The sequence below is a fragment of the Peromyscus eremicus genome, chromosome 14 (genome assembly GCF_949786415.1).
Source record: "Peromyscus eremicus chromosome 14, PerEre_H2_v1, whole genome shotgun sequence".
Taxonomy (NCBI): Eukaryota; Metazoa; Chordata; class Mammalia; order Rodentia; family Cricetidae; genus Peromyscus; species Peromyscus eremicus.
Window position 1 is genome coordinate 28,409,457 of NC_081430.1, and position 17,705 is coordinate 28,427,161.

At 40.7% G+C, this 17,705-nt stretch overlaps 1 protein-coding gene across 1 annotated transcript in view; it reads right to left on the reverse strand.

The window, feature by feature from the left end:
- Nucleotides 1-17,705, reverse strand: part of LOC131924112 (protein transport protein Sec23A-like) — a 71,530-nt gene that overhangs the window by 32,100 nt on the left and 21,725 nt on the right. The window contains exons 2-9 of the mRNA XM_059279337.1: nucleotides 16,209-16,454; nucleotides 14,470-14,527; nucleotides 13,887-13,973; nucleotides 11,286-11,522; nucleotides 8,276-8,355; nucleotides 7,197-7,341; nucleotides 1,681-1,839; nucleotides 705-820 (exon numbers count right to left, since the gene is read on the reverse strand). Of these exons, the coding sequence (XP_059135320.1) occupies nucleotides 705-820; nucleotides 1,681-1,839; nucleotides 7,197-7,341; nucleotides 8,276-8,355; nucleotides 11,286-11,522; nucleotides 13,887-13,973; nucleotides 14,470-14,527; nucleotides 16,209-16,429 (1,103 nt within the window). The 5' untranslated portion in view covers nucleotides 16,430-16,454. The remainder of the gene's footprint in view (nucleotides 1-704; nucleotides 821-1,680; nucleotides 1,840-7,196; nucleotides 7,342-8,275; nucleotides 8,356-11,285; nucleotides 11,523-13,886; nucleotides 13,974-14,469; nucleotides 14,528-16,208; nucleotides 16,455-17,705) is intronic.

Sequence of the window (17,705 nt, forward strand, 5' to 3'; positions counted from 1 at the left end):
TTTATGCTGCATTTGTTTAATTGTGAAAAGATATATTGCTAGTTTACCTTGCCTGCCTAAGGCACCTGATAAAGAACTGAATAGCCAATAGCTAGGTAGAGAAAGGACAGGCAGGGCTGGCAGGAAAGACAATAAATAGGAGGAGAAATCTAGGCTCAGGAGAAGAGAGAAGGAGGAGAGAACGAGGGGAAAAGAGAGGCACACGCCCGGGGCCAGCCAGGCAGGCAGCTGCCAGACAGACAGACGCAGAAGAAGCAGGAAAAGTAGGACATACAGAAAGAAAAGGAAAAAGCCCTGAGGCAAAAAGTAGATAAAGAGAAACAGCTTAATTTAAATTAAAAGAGCTAAGCTGAAATGAGCCTAAACTAGGCCAATCATTCATAATTAATCAGAAGTCTCTGGGTCATGGTTTGGGAGTCTCCACCATGGTTGGTGGACCAAAGAAAGCCTGCTACAATGTGCTATCTCAAAAACATTACTAAAACAACTAAGAAACTTTAGAATAAACTTTTTCCAAAGAACTTGTGCCTTTATAAGCCTGTCTTTTCAGAAAAAAAAATGTAACGTGAGCTCCAAAGAAGACGCAGCAGAGCTGTCAGGAATGTTGCCATAAAGCAGAAGACCATGAGTGAGTGTGTCGTTTCCTAAGCTCTCAGTGTTGGTTCACACTGTAAGCAGTCGTTATTAGATATGCACATACGTACCCAGTAAGGTTAGGGCAGCACTTCATCTCCAGGAGACCTGTCTGATCTAATGCACATGCGTAGATATCAATAACATGCCCAGTCGTAGCAGCTCGATTGGCCAGTGCTTCAAAGTGCTGCGAAAGATTTTAATAAAATCAAATATATAACCTAACTGTCCTAGAAATCTTTTTCCTATTAACAGATAAAATAATTTAAGAGTAAAAGAACAACTCATAATTTACTCATCTTGTCTCATTTAATTTCCTAAAATATAGTTTTATAAAAGTAATAAAATGACTTCTAGAAGTAAAATGACTTCCAGGCAGACAGATGTCAGAAATCCCATCACTGGGGAGGCTCCAAAAGGAGCATCATGAGTTGCACTATATAGAGAGATTCTGTCTCAAATAAATAAGTAAGCAAAGTCTGATATTTTAACTTTCTTTGACTTAAAAGCCATTATTTTCAGATATGTTCCTAAGTGAAACAAAACTAAGGAGAGGTATATATTCTCTTCTTCAACACAAACACACAAAAAAAACCCAAGAGAACAACACAAAACTTTTTCCTAGCTAAATCCATAGGCAAGTAACAAATACATCTGAAAAGAGAAAAAAAAACAGAAGATAAGCCAATCTAAAGCATGTTTTTGCAGCTTTAACAAAAAAAAATAAAAAATAAAACTTCTGAGCTCAAATGGGAAACTCATTAGCAGACAAAAGCACTCACAGTGTCAAAAATATGACATCAATTATTGTTAAAAATATAACAATGACTACCAAAAACTATCAAATAGTACGCAAAATTAAACTAAAAGTCTGAACTAAAAATAGCAACAATAACAATAATAATAACAAGGGCATCAACAAGCAAAAACAATACAAAGATTCAAGAATCACCATTAGCAAAATATACCTTTGCAAACCACCCCTAAAAATGTAAAGTTACAGAAATAGAAAACAATTCACAAGAAAACAACTGAATAAAAAATTACCTTAGTTCCCTTTTTAACATATTTGGCATTATCCTTTTCAATGTCATGCCAGGATCTTATTGGAGTCTTTAATTCATCTTCAACCACCATTCCAGGCCCCTGGGTAGCAGGACCACCAATGAACATCATGATCCGAGCACCAGTGTTGGGGAAAGTACACTATTGGAGGAAAAGAACTCATTCAAAAAATGTAAAGGATAACAGAAAGCAGGTATATACACTCCTGTCTCAAATAAATAAATTCCCAGCACCACATGGCAGCTCACAACTCCCTGCGTCCATAGTTCCAGAGTATATGACACCCTCGTCTGTCTTCCAGGGTCTGCTGCACACACAAGGTACACATGAACTCTCTCGCTATTTCTCTCCCTCCCTCCCAACCCTCTTTACACATACAAACACACACACACACACACACACACACACACACACACACACACACAAAATTAATGAAAAAGACATCCTTCTCTGGGGTCTAACCAGGGAAGTATAGTCCTCACCCCCATCAAGGAAACTCCTCTTGCAGCAGAGACCATTACAGAAAACCACAAAGGATCAAAATACAGAGCGGTAGAGTCAGTCCCAACTGACACATCTACACCACACCTCCTGCACCTGAGGCTCAGGGATCGTAGTGAATAGGGGAGAAGAAAGATTTAATGAGCCAGAGGAACAGGAAGTTTGCTATAAGATTGTGTCTCCTGTTGTGTAGCTTGGTCTGTTTGAGGTGCCCCTGGCAGTGGGACCAGATCCATCCCTGGTGCATGAGCTGGCTTTTTGGATCCCATTCCCTATGATGGGACACCTAGCTCAGTCTTGATGCAGGGGGGAGGGGCTTGGACCTGCCTCAACTGAATGTACTATGCTTTGCTGACTCCCCATGGGAGGCCTTACCCTTTTGAAGGAGGAAATTGGGATATGAGTGGGGGGGGTGTTCTAGGTGGAGGAGTGGGAGGAGGGATGAGAGGGGGATCTGTGGATGGTATATAAAATGAATTCAAAAATTTAAGTTAAAAATATATAAATTTTAAAAAAAGATTGTGTCTCCTAGAAGTCTCATCAACATGGCTGCCTAAACACGTCCTGAACAAGGACGACACCAACAGACATGCTAACATGGGACGGGGGAAGCCCACATGGCCTCAATCATACACAAAGAACTACAGGCAACTAGAGAGTGCTGAGAGTGGGAAAAACAGTCCTCCGCAGGAAGAACACACCAACTGGTTACCCAATAACCAATGGTCAGCTTGAAAACATACATAACAAGGAAAAAATAGGCTTGAATTTGGAAGAAACTAGGGGGCACGTGGGAGAGTGTTGAAGGAGGAGAGGGGGGAAAGGGAAAGGATGTAATTATACTGTAATTTTTTAAAAATTAAAGAATTATTTAAAGCCGGGTGATGGTGGCCTATACCTTTAATCCCATACCTCGGAGGCAGATCTCTGTGAGTTCAAGGCCAGCCTAGTCTACAAAGCTAGTTCCAGGACAGCCAGGGCTGTTGCACAGAGAAACTCTGTCTTGAAAAACCAAGAAGAAGAAGAAAAAGAAGAAGAAGAAGAAGAAGAAGAAGAAGAAGAAGAAGAAGAAGAAGAAGAAGAAGAAGAAGAAAATTTTTAATTTATTTAAAATAGAAAAATATATTACAATAGATACCGATGAAATTCATATAGTCATTTGGACATCTTAAAAACCTTTAGTCTACAAAATGGACAAATTTGTAGGTGCATATGATGTATCACAATTAAATCAAGATGAAATACAGTAATGAGTGTGTGATAGTCTCCATTAGAAATGACCCCACAGACTCAGGCATTTGAATACTTGCTCTGAAGCTGGTAGTGCTGTTTGGGGAGGCTATGTGGAGTTGCAGCCTTGCTAAAGAAATACATCTTTAGAAGCTCATAACTTAGTCCCCTTAGCCAGTTCACTCTCTCTGCTTGTGACTGATTATGTGATCTCTCAGTTTCCTGCTCTAGCTGCCTGCTGCCATTCATCCTCAGCCATTATGGACTCTCTCTCTGTAAAAATAAGATAAAATAAACTCTTCTGTTCAAAAAAAAAGAGCCAGACATGGGAGTTGTACTGGCTAGTTTTTACATGAACTTGAAACAAGCTACTGATGACTAATTTGAGAACTGCCTCCATAAGATCTGGCTGTAGGCAAACCTGTAGAGAATTTTCCTAATTAGTGATTGATGTGGTAGGGACCAGCCCACTGTGGGTAGGGACACCCCTGGGCTGGTGGTCCTGGGTTCTATAAGAAAGCAGGCTGAGCAAGCCATGAGGAGCAAGCCAGTAAGCAGCACCCCTCCATGACCTCTGCATCAGCTCCCACCTCCAGGTTGCTGCCCTGCTTGAGTTCCTGCCCTCACTGCTTTTGATAATAAACTGTTATATGGAACTGTGAGTTAAATAAACCCTTTGCTCCTCAAGTTGCTCTTGGTCATGGTGTTTCACTACAGCAATAATAACCCTAACTAGGATAGTAGTGCACATCTTTAATACCAGAACTCAGGAGGCAGAGGCAGGCAGATCTCTGTGGCATACTTTTCCAGGCCAACCAGCACAAAACTGTGAAACCTTGTCTCAAAAAAAAAAAAAAAAAAAGGAAGGAAGGAAGGAAGGAAAGAAAACTAATAAATATAATCTAAGAAAGTGCTACAGGAATAAATCACATGGGCCCAACAGGTACTAGAACAAATTAACTACAATAATCATCCTACTAATAGATTTCAAGAATAAAGAAAGATCACAAGTTGAACACCACCAGCCAGCGATGCAGTCAATCTCCCCTCTGTAGTGAAGCTTCCACAACCAATCATGGGGTGCGGGGACACTGGAGAGATGGCTCAGTGATAAAAGCACTTGCAGTTCTTGCAGAAGACCCAGGCTTGGTTCTCAGCACCCACCCAGCAGTTCACAATCATCCGTAACTCCAGTTCCAGGGAACAAATGCCTTCTTCTGGCCTCCATGGGCATCCAGACATGCACAGGGTGTACAGACATACATGCAGGCAAAACACTCATATACTAAATAAAAACAAATAGATCTTTAAAAAAAAACAGATAAATCCAGTTACTCTGAACCTGATAGAAGAGAAAGTAGAAACGACTCTGAGATACCACCTTACACCTGTCAGAATGGCTAAGATCAAAAACACTGAAGACAGCTTATGCTGGAAAGGATGTGGAACAAGAGGAACTCTCTTCCACTGCTGGTGGGAATGCAAGCTTGTACAGCCACTTTGAAAATCAATATGGCACTTTTTTAGAAAATTGGGAATCAATCTCCCCCAAGACCTAGCTATACCACTCTTGGGCATATTCCCAAGGAATGCTCAATCATACCACAAGAACACATGCTCGACTATATTCATAGCAGCATTATTTGTAATAGCCAGAACCTGGAAACAACCTGATTACTCTTTAACTGAAGAATGGATAAATAAAATGTGGTACATATACACAGCAGAGAAAAACAATGACATCATGAGGTTTGCAGACAAATGGATGGATCTAGAAAAAATCATCCTGAGTGAGGTAACCCAGACTCAGAAAGACAAACATGCTATGTACTCACTCATAGGAGGATACTAGATGTAAAACAAAGATGACTAGACTGCTACTCACAACTCCAGAGAGGCTACCTAGAAAACAGGACCCCAAGAAAGACACAGGGATTGTCTAATGATAGAGAAATGGATGAGATCTACATGAACAACCTGGACATGAGTGGGGGTAATGAAAGGCAAGGGTCGAGGGAAAGAGAGCTTAGGGGAGCAGGAGATCCCAGCTGGATCAAGAACAGAGAGGGAGAACAAGGAATAGGAGACCATGGTAAATGAAGACCACATGAGAATAGGAAGAAGCAAAGTGCTAGAGAGGCCCACAGAAATCCACAAAGATACCTCCACAATAGACTACTGGCAATGGTCAAGAGACAGCCCGAACTAACCTACTCTGGTGATGGGATGGCCAAACACCCTAATTTGTTGTGCTAGGAACCTCATCCAATGACTGAGGGAACCGGATGCAGAGATCCACGGCCAGGCCTCAGGTGGAGCTCCAGGAGTCCAATTGGTGAGAAAGAGGAGGGTTTGTATGAGCGAGAATTGTTGAGACCAAGATTGGAAAAAGCACAGGGACGAATAGCCAAATGAATAGAAACACATGAACTATGAACCAATAGCTGAGGAGCCCCCAACTGGATCAGGTCCTCTGGATAAGTGAGACAATTGATTAACTTGAAGTGTTTGGGAGGCATCCAGGTAGTGGAAACGGGACCTGTCCTTAGTGCATGAGCTGGCTGTTTGGAACCTGGGGCTTATGCAGGGACACTTCGCTCAGCCTAGGAGGAGGGGACTGGACCTGCCTAGACTGAATCTACCAGGTTGAGCTGAATCCCCAGGGGAGTCTTTGCCCTGGAGGAGATGGAATTGGGGGGTGGGCTGGGGGGAAGGGGGCGGCAGGAGGGGGGAGGACAGGGGAAACATGGTTTATATGTAAAATTAAATCAAATTATAAAATAAAAAAAATCAGGGTGGAGAGATGCTTACCAGAAGAACCAAGTTTGATTCCCAGCATCTATGTCAGGTGGATCACAAAGACCCATAACTCCAGCTCTGCCTCTGACCTCTGAGGGCACTTATACTCAGATGCACACACACATGCACACAGATACACACACACACACACACACACACACACACACACAGAATTTAAAATAATAAAAATAAATTCCTTTTTAAAAATCATATGGACTGGATTTGGAGTTTCTGGATGGCTGAACCCATGCTGCTTTCTAATATGTGGTGTATAGAGGGGACATGCCCTTTCATGTTGCAATTGTATGCATTTCTCCTATCAGGTTGTGTCTTTTGTAACACTCTTTATAAGTAAAGGGTTTCCCGTAAGTTCTCTGAGCCAGCCACTATAGCAAATTAATCAAACCTGAGGAGCTACCCAACTTAAAGCTAGAAGTACAAGTAACAACCTACTACTTGTAGCTGGAATTTGAAGTGAACAGCCTGTTCATGGAAACGAGCCCTTAATCTGTAAGAACTAATGCTACTTCTAGTAAACAGTGTCAAAATTGAATTGATAGGACACACAGCTGTTTCTGCCACAGAATTGCCTGAAATGTGGAGTTTAAAAAAAAAAAGGTATTGTACACTGATTCCTGAATGAGAAGAGAAGAGCCACACATGGAGGTGCACAGCGATAGTCCTACACTCAGAACTCTAAGGTCGGAGGGCTGCCGTCAGTTCAGGTTCAGCACTAATTGTATTATATAGTGAGACAGAAGAAAAGGAGGAGAAAGATGAAAGTGGAGCAAGGAAGAAAAAGATAAAAAGAAATAAGAAAGGAAGAAGGAAGAATAGACCCTTACACCAACCACCACCATGGTGTTTGGCTCACATCTTTACCATTCTACATGTGCACACACACACTCATGTGAGCGAACACACACAAGGACTCTTACATTTCAAAACCAAATTTTCATCATTACTACCTCAAGTAGTCCTACAGCTATGGAAAGGGCCACTCCTGAGGAACGCAAAGGTCTCTTCCCTTGTGGTACAGGCCAAGGGTCTCGCTGAAGTTCTCCCAAAAGATCTGTGAGATTCATGTCTATTTTCTGTACTGGCTGTAAGAATCTGCAAAACAGGAGTAAACCAAAAGCCATTTACAAATGTGATATTGCAAAAACTATTTGATACACAGTAGACCAACAGTTCACAATCTTCTGTGTGCAGCAGAATGAACTGGAATGTTTCTTTGGAAGCAGGTTGCTATTGGAGATGTAGCTCAGTCAGTAGAGAACTTATCTAGCAGGTATGAGAGTCTAGGCTGGATCCCCAGCAATACACAAAAACACACACAAATACACACTCCAAGTGGTGGGAAAAGAGGAGATAGGAAGAGAAGGAGGCAAGAGGAGAAGGGAGAAAGAAATGAGTCAGGCATGTTAGTACACGCCTGTAATCCCAGCACTAAGAAGGTGGACGCAGGAGAATCAAGAGATCAAGGTCACCAAACCAAGTCTAAGTCCAACCTGGCTATAAGAGACTATCTCCCCAGAAAGAAAGGGAAATGGTTATTACTGGGCCACATACTATAGTCTGTTTATCACTCCAGTCATACTGCTGCTACCAACCAAGGAATCAATACAATTGTTACCAATTTCTTTTAAAGTTTTAAGGTTATCAACATAATTAGAAGATACATCAATGCATCAATCAGTTTTAGTAACAGCACCTCTGATCAGAAGGTTAAAGCTACCTGTAAAGAGAAAATTATACGCTTTTGAGGCCCTATTTTTGTATAGCCACCCTCAAACCACATAAAGGTTTTATGAACTTAAAAATAAAAAGAAACATATCAAAACTAAACTCCTAACATCATAATGATTGAAAAAGGTGCCTCAAAAAACTATAGCTTGTTTTTTACAACTATATACTACTGTAATTTATTTATATTCCTAACATTACTAAATATTATACTATCACCTAATGCCTTTGTGCAAGTTGAGGGCATGGTATGTTTAAGTACCTGCTTGAATTATAGAATTCTGTTTGCCATATTAATTACCTATTGGAAGGAGGTGGCTGCTGGACCTGAGGCCCACGTGTGGCTTGAGTAACAGATACTTTAGAGAGTTCCAGCCTTTCCTGTAAAGAGATTATTACAGTGAGATCACAATATTTGTCAATTTATTAAGATGTTCAAGGTGCTCTACTACAAATTAGGAACACAAAATGAGCATAAGGTTTCTTCCCCCAGAAAGCAAACAGTCTAGCTGTGGAAACTGAGCTCTCTCAGTAGCAGTTCACCAGGAGAGAGCAAATACAAGGTCTGATAGAGTGAAAAGGATGCTAATTTAGAAGTACTTCTTATCTAATGTAGTCAAAATGCATTAATGATTAACTTAAATGTCTTTCTTCTTAGCTTATACGCATTCATCCTTTTCAGCAACTATTGTCTTAAACACCTACTCTGTAGCAGGAATACAGTGGTTTAAAAAAATACTCACTGCTCACATGGTATTTAAAATCTAGAAGAAAGGAACGAAGTTATCTAATAAAGCAGTGTAAAATCATAACTGCAGTATTATGAAGCAGTACATCAAGGACTGGAAAGATGGCTCAGCAGTTAAGAGGCTTGCAGCTCTTGCAGAAGACCAGGGTTTGATCCAGCACCTCTATCAGGTGGCCCACATATCAGCCTACCAGCCATTATCAGCCTATAACTCTAGGGAATCCAATGCCTTCTTCTACCTCTGCAAGCATCTGCACTCATGTGCCTGTACACACACACACACACACACACACACACACACACACACACACATATGCACATACACACTTTTTTAAATAAAAAATAATCTTTTTCAGCCGGGCAGTGGTGGTATACACCTTTAATCCCAGCACTCAGAGGCAGATGGATCTCTGCGAGTTTGAGGCCAGAGTTAGCTCTAGGATAGGCAAGGCTATACAAACAAAAGCAAACAAACAACAAATCAAACATTTAAAGGTATAATGTATTTTATTGTCATGACTATCCTGAAAAGCAGATATCGTTATCACAGGTTATATATCTAATCCAAAAACTCAAACCTGAAATGCTCCAAAACCTGCAAGCTTGTAAGTGTCATCTGGATGCCACAATAGAAAACTCCACACATGGCCGGGCGGTGGTGGCACATGCCTTTAATCCCAGCACTCGGGAGGCAGAGCCAGGCAGATCTCTGTGAGTTCGAGGCCAGCCTGGGCTACCAAGTGAGTTCCAGGAAAGGCGCAAAGCTACACAGAGAAACCCTGTCTCGAAAAACCAAAAAAAAAAAAAAAGAAAAGAAAAGAAAACTCCACACATGACTTCACATGATGCACTAGAGTCATAATACAGATGTACTAAACATAATCTATAAAGTTACGTGCAGGCTGTGTCTATAAGCATATACACATTAAACATCAGTTATTTTAGCTTGCACTTGGGTGCCATCCCCAAAATATCTCTTTATATACAGTGTTAAGCCATAGAATGACACCTCAGTCAATAATGAGCCACACACAATGATGAGTCCCTAAGATTACATCACCTATTGTACCATAGCTGCCTAGTTGATATAAGTGCTCTATGTTCACACCATGATGAAAATGGCTAATGATACATTTCTCAGAATGTATCCCATCTTCCCATACCCATGTTCGCAAATATTAAAAAAAGAAAGGAAGGAAAGAAAGAAAGAAAGAAAGAAAGAAAGAAAGAAAGAAAGAAAGAAAGAAAGAAAGAAAGAAAAGAAAAGAAAAATAGTACCCATGAGGCAGAAGCAGGGCAATCTCTGTGGATTGGAGACAAACTTGGTCTTCATGGAGTTCCAAAACCCCAAACACATCCATTTGTAAGTATTTTAGACAAGGAATACTCAACTTGTATCAATTCTCCTGCATCTTGAAAATAAATGATCCTCCTTTCCAAGTCACTCTGAAAGGAAGCCCATACCCTCTGAAGCCTCACTTTGCTCATCTCTTGCCTTCACTCATCCTCTTCAGTCTCCTTCCCTTCCGAGTGTACACCCTCAACCACTTCTCAAAGTGTCGTTAACCAATTCCCAAACTGTCTCCTTCCTTATCTTCAAAAAACCTAAGACAATAACAAACTTCAGAGCCAGGCACAGTGACACCACCCTGTGCCCTGTACTCAGGAGGCTGAGGTAGAGACCAGTAAAATACCCCCAAGTCACTTCAAATTTTAAAGATACAGTTAAAAATAGATAGTGTTAGGCAAAGGAGACAGTGTAGTTAGGAAAGTGTTCATGATTTAATATTTGCCTCAAAAGCATGAAGACCTCAGTTCAACCCCAACATTAAAAAAAAAAATCAGGGTGAGCCGGGCAGTGGTGGCACAAGCTTTTAATCCCAGCACTCGGGAGGCAGAGGCAGATGGATCTAACCTGGTCTACAGAGCAAGTTCCAAGACAGGCACCAAAACTACACAGAGAAACCCTGTCTCAAACAAACAAACAAACAAACTCTGGGTGTAATAGTGCAAACTTGTAATCCACTACTTGAGTGATAGAGACTGGTGGATGGATACCTGAGGCTTAATGGCCACCTAGCCTCACCTAATCATCAAGCTCCAGGCCAATGAGAAAGCCTGTCTCAAAAATAAACAAAAGACAACAATAAAGTAGAGTGTGCCTGATGAATAACAATGCCTTAGGTTGTCCTAAGGCCTACACACACACACACACACACACACACACACACACACACATACACACATATGCACATACACAGTCACTAACTAAACAATGCACACAGTGAAATCCTAAATAAGAACATACACTGAAATTCTAATAAAGCCATTACAGAAATGGAACAGGTTATATATGTGGTCATGAAGAGATATCAAAGACACACTATGAAAAGCAGAAAGTCTTCAATTTGTATGACAGCTAAATTACACAAGAAACAAAACTGATGTTAATACTAAAGTTAAAGCCTTGTCATAATGCAATTATAACAAAGTGAATTCATCATGGTTTTTTAAAGTACATTCATCTAGGGTCTGGAGAGATGGCTCTCCCATTCTTACCCACCTGCAGTTGTTTGGCAGATAAATCCTTTGTGCCCCTGAAGACATAGCTTTTTGAAATGCCTTCACATCCAAGTTGATGAACATGGACAATTTTCCCAAAAGTAATAAGTCCAACCAAAGCTGTAGGTGGCAAAAGACTCAATGACATCTGCAAAGATTCCTTTAGAGCTTGTAAATCTTCATCTTCTATACAAGTATCAACCACATAGAGAAATATCAAAGGCATCTGGGGGCCGCGCTTCAAAAAAAAAATGCAGTAAGAAAAGGACTTATAAAGGTATTAGCATTACATAACAATATTCAAGATAGTCAACCAAGAACTAATGAAAACTGAAAACAGTGAAATATTAATATGTGCATGCAGTGGAATTATAATAAAACCATTATAGAAATGAAACAGGTTATATCCGTGGTCCTGGAGTGGACTAAGACATAGCACTGAGTGAAAAAGGAAGTGTAAAGGGCTGACAGGGTGACTCTGCATGTAAAAACACTTGTGGCACAAACCTGAGGACCTGAGTCCATCCCAAAACCCACAATGGAAGAAGAATACTGACTTCAGAAAACTCTCTTCTGACCTCCAAACACACACTATGGTATGTACACATTTGTGCGCACATGCGCGCACAGACACACACACACACACACACACACACACACACACACACACACACGGTCGGGAGGGGCTTTAGTTTTCTATTTAATTACATGAAGTTTAATTTCTTGTAAGCATTTATTACTTTTCAAACTGAGTGTAGTAATGCACACCTGTGACCCCAGCAGAGGACCACCAAGAGTTGAAGGTCATCTTCATCTACATAGGAAACGTGACATACATGAGACTCTGTTGCAAATAATAATAATAATAATTTTAAAATATTTCAAATAATAATTTAACAACTACAAAGTTCAAGCCAGGTACAGGAACACCCATGGCTTCAGCTATTGGGGAGATTTCACTTAGAACAACAAAATCAAGATTAACCTGGATGGAAAACAGAGTGGGGTGCCAGATAAAAAAAATAAATGATACAACATATTATTTTAAAATCATAAACCATGTACCAAGTTTTTGGTCAAAACCGTATAGAATAAGTTAAATAGCATTCTACTACAAGTAAAATAGCACACTAGTAATCTGTGTATTTCTACTTGAGTGAATTTCTGTAAGTATAGTCATTTTTTTGTTTGTTTGTTTGTTTGTTTGTTTGGGTTTATTTCACTCTTTTGTTTTGTTTTTCAAGACAGGGTTCTTTCTCTGTGTAGCTTTGGAGTACGTCCTGGAACTTGCTCTGTAGACCAGGCTGGCCTCGAACTCACAGAGATCCGCCTGCCTCTGCCTTCCGAAGGCTGGGATTAAAGGTGTGCGCCACCACTGCCAGATTCATTTCACTTTTTAACCACATATCTGTGTGGGTATGTGGATGTGTAAAAGCCTAGAGCAGAGCATCAGATGCACTGGAGCTGCAATTACAGGCAGTTTTGAACAAACAGACACGGGTGCTGGAGACTGAACTCAGGCCTGCTGCAAGAGCACCAAGTCCCCTTAACCACCCAGTCAGCCTGGCAGTTATAATTAAATAATTTTTAAACTAAAAAATAATAATAATAATGAAGGCCTGGAGAGATGGTTCAGTGGTTGAGAGTGCTGACTGCTATTCCAATGGACCCAGGTTCAATTCCCAGCACCCACATGGCGGCTCACAACTGTAACTACAGTTCTAGGGGACCCAACACCCTTACACAGACCTACATGCAAGCAAAACACCAATATACATAAAATAAAAAGAAAAATTATTGAAATTAATAATAATGAAATAATGTTTATAAAATAATTACCTAGGCCTGGGATGACTTTTCAGAAAATCAAAACCTAGCCAGGTTTGACAAATGTAGCAACTAGTTCTAGTGAACCACAATTCTGTTCCTGTACCACATTCAGATATTTTTTATTGGCCAGCCATAATGATGCATACCTTTAATCCCTGCACTACAGAGGCAGTCAGAGGTGGCCTGCTCTACACAGGGAGCTGCAGGTCAGCCAGGGCTTTAGAGACAGGCACTGTCTCAAAAATTTATTTATACTTTTAAATTTCCACACCTTTTTTGATTTTTGTTGTTTTGAGATATGTCTCATAAAGTCCAGGCAGACCTCAAACTCATAGACCAAGATGACCTTGAACCCCTGATCCTTCTGCTTCCATAAGCAAAGTTCTGTGATTACAGGCATGACCTAACCTGCCCAGCTCTCCACAATAAAATCCATAAGCAACAAGGGTATGTTCATTCATAAACTCCAGGACACACAGTAGAATTTAGCACTTTATTAACCAAGTATACGTCAAGAGACCTCCAATTATAAAAATGAAGCTGAAACTTTCTGGCTTACTGATCAAATCACACCATCCTACCTAGTATCTGACTAATCATCAAATAATTCTAGTCAGAAATTACCTTCATCAAATTGACCTTAATGTTTCTTAATTGTGAAATGCTCAATTCGATTTGTCAGGTCCTTAACAGGATCTCCATTTTCATAATTATTCTGACATAAGCCCTTGTCTACTTATAGCCTTCTTAAATACCTACTCTTATTTCTTACCAGAACTACATATTCAATGCTTGAAAACTGGGGTAAAAGCTCAACAGGCTGACTCAGTTCAGATATCCCAGCATATGTAGGTGGAAACTGCAAACAGGAAAAAAAGTTACCAAATTATTGCCAGAAATAGTTTTAAACTCAAAATTGTTTCCTCGTCACTTAAATTTCTGTCAGCATTTTTTGTTGTTGTTGTTGTTGTTGTTGTTTGTTTTTGAGACAGGGTCTTCTATGCAACCCTGGCTGTCCTGGAACTCACTATGTAGACCAGGATGGTCTCATTTAATTATTAAAAATATATTTTCAGGCTGGTGAGATGACTTAGTGGCTAAGTGCTCTTGCTTCTAACCCTGACTACCTACCTGAGTTTGACCCCTGGAGTCCATATGGTATAAGGACAGAACTAAATCCCTCAAGTTTCCTCTGACCTACACATGCTCAGCCTTGCACATGCACACCCACACACACACAAGCCATAAATGGAATGAAAAGCAGGATTGTTTTGTTGTAACCATTTTATCCTTTTTACACAAGCATTCCCCTACATGACCAGCACTACAGCATTAGCATCTGTAGATGTCCTTACCTGATTCCTTTGGTAACAAAAGTTGCAAGCCCAGAGTTTTGCTCGATAATCCACTTGACTGTTTTAAGAAAAGACAGATTAGTTAGGCAATGTTTCAGTTCAATTTTACAAAGACCTCAATTTAAATAAAAATTAATTTCATTCAAAAACATGGAGTAAAATTGATGATCAAAGTGATTTGCTTTTTATTCCTGGGGGCATGAGGGGTTGAGCCCAGGGCCTCATACATTAGACAAACATTTACCACCAAACTAAATTGTACCCCTGTTTTGTTTTGAGACAGGATCTTGCTAAAAACATCCAGGCTGACCTAGAACCCACAACCCCTCAAGTCTTTAGAATTATAGGCTTCTACTACCACACCCAGCTGAAAATACTACTTAAGTAGCAATAATAAAGACTAAAGGGCCAGCAAGATGGCTCACTGGGTCAAAGTGCTTGCCAAGAAAGCCTAACAATCTCAGTTCAATATCCAGAGCCACGGTAGAAGGAGAGAACTAACTTCCAAAAGTTGTCCTCTGACCTCCATAGCACCACACATGCATGCACACAAACACATACACAAGTGCACACAAACACAAATTATTTGTTTTAATTACACAGACAAGAAAACAGAGAGAGCTATTTCTAGAGAAAGTGTTTGGAACAGCTACTTTAAAGCAGAGCCTTCCTGGGTATGCACGGTAGTACATTCTTGCAATCCCAAAACTTGGGAGCCAGGTGCAGGAGGACTACATGCAGCACGTTCGAGGCTAGTCTAGCCACATAACAAGTTCCAGGCCAGCCGGGGCTACACAGTGAGACTGTCTCACAAAACACAAATCGACGACAACAACAACAACAACAACAACAACGAAGATAATAACAAAGAAAACCAAAGGAGATCCTTCACACTTGAAGAGCAGGCTGAAGGAAAGGAAGCCAATGACAGAACAGAGACAGAGTGCTATATGAAGAATTAACAAACACTTGCAAAGCGCCAGGCTGTAAGTTTAGTTGGTACGCTCAAGGCTCAGACAGAGAAAAGATGGGAAGATGTGACATCAATAGGAAAGACTGGGTAAGCCTATAATCCCAGCATCAGCGAACACCAAGTCAAAGTCAGAGAATCCACAGTGCTCTGGAGGTAGAACTGACTGCATTCACTAACAAACTAGATGGGAGAAAAGGCAGAAGAAAGAGAAATTTAAAAAATGTTTCCTGAGATCTTGCCTTAGGAATAATAGCACCTTTTGAATACCACACCAACTCATTTATGACTTTTACAAGTCATAAGATGGGTTCATACACAGCCAGTACCATTAGTAGGCTATAATACTTTTTATAATGACATTTGTATCTGGTCTCTTCACTTTACTAATTCATTATAACTAGAATGCTAAAACTTAAGCTCTTGGGATTCCTCGGCTACAACTGTAAATAGAAAAAACAGAATTCTTTACATAAATGAATAAGAAACAATGTATTTTCCTTTTCTTTTCGTTGAGATGATCTCATGTAGCCCAGCTTGGCTTTGAATTTGCCATGCAGCTGAAAATAATCTTGAATTTCTGATTGCCCTGCCTCCACTCTCTGAGTGCTGAGATCTCAGGTGTGTGCTGGTTTATGTGAAGCAGGGGACTGAACCCAGGACTTTGTGTGTGCTAGGTAAGTACTCTACCAACTGAGCTAACCCCTCAGCACAAATTACAGTTCTGAACTATATTACCACAGTACTTCCTTCCATGTATTGTGATTACCATAAAGGATTCAAAACTGCTCGACAAGTTGTCCTGCTGCACAGGACAGGCTCGTATTGAATGGGTGGTAAGTCAGGTCTCTCCTTTAGAGGTGTAAACAGGGCTGCCACCGGAACAACCATTCTTGTAGCTTCCAGCCGACTAGATGGCCAAACATTCCAACTGAACCGGACCCCATCTCGTTCTTCATTTTGTTCGATAAATTCCAAATAGGTTGTCATTGTAGTGCTTGATTCTTATCTCTGTCTGAAACATAAATTAAAAGATAGAAATCTAGAAGCATCATAAGAAACTCAAAGTACATATGTTTTTCTACCTTCAGCAAAATTAACACATTAAAAACTATGACCAAATTAAAATATAGTAACTCCACTCATAATCCATAATGGCTCTACAAAGCCTAATGCTCATGAGGCTTAGTAAGAGGAAGGGATTGTAGGGGAAAGGGGCTGGCTAAAGAAACCCACCCTGACCCTGGAGCCCAGAACTAGTTTAAAAAACACAGCCTAGATCTGAGACTCGAGCCAGAGAAAGAAACACTTTATCCCTGAACCCAGAACCAAAGAAACATGCCCTGAGTCTTAAACCAGTGCCAAAGAAGCTCTCTGTCCTTGGAGTCAGAGCCAGTGAAAGAAATGTGCCCTGGCCTTAGAATTAGAGACAAAAAGCTAAGAAGGGCCAGTGAAAGGAACGGTTTGGCTCTGAGGTCAGAGCCATCTCTGCCCCTCACCAACTGACCAGTGAAGCCTACTCTGCCTCTGACCAACTGACTGACCAGTGAAATGAACTCTGCCCCTGACCAACTGACCAGAGAAACCAACCAATCACAGAGCAGGAAACCAACCAATCCCTAAGCACTCTGACCCTGGAACCCAGAACCAGGGAAAGAAACACAGCCTGGATCTGGGACCTGAATCTGAGAAAGAAACACTTTATCCCTGAACCCAAGAAACATGCCCTGACTCTGCAACCAGTGTCAAAGAAACACTCTTTTGCCAGAGTCCAGTTCTTCCCAGACTGGCTCTGACCGGAAGTAGCAGCCCCTTGTCTCATGACATGCCATAAATGTACATAATAAAAGGAGAAAGAAGAAAAGGTAATGCCCACTGGCTTTTCTGTATCTAGTACCCTGTTGCACTTTTAGAAGCATCAAAATGTCACAAAAGCGACCAGAACTATAATTTTAGGTTCTCTGTCAGCCACCGTGTGGTTTAGCTGAAATTAGAGGCCCCTGACAATCGAGGGCAACCAGAAGTAAGTGGATGCAGAGCACACTTACACACTGCCAGCGAGGTGATTTCTCTCCTTTAGGACTGAGATGCACTGGGAACTCAATCTCCAGAATCATTTTCTTTAACTCATGGGTAGAAACTTAGAGAAAAAAAAAATTCCCAAATTTCCAATATCCCTTAAAGACAAATTTCATGGACAGTCTCTGCAGTCCAGAATTCCCAAAGCACCAGTGACTCTCCAGAAATGTGTTCCATACCGTAGTCA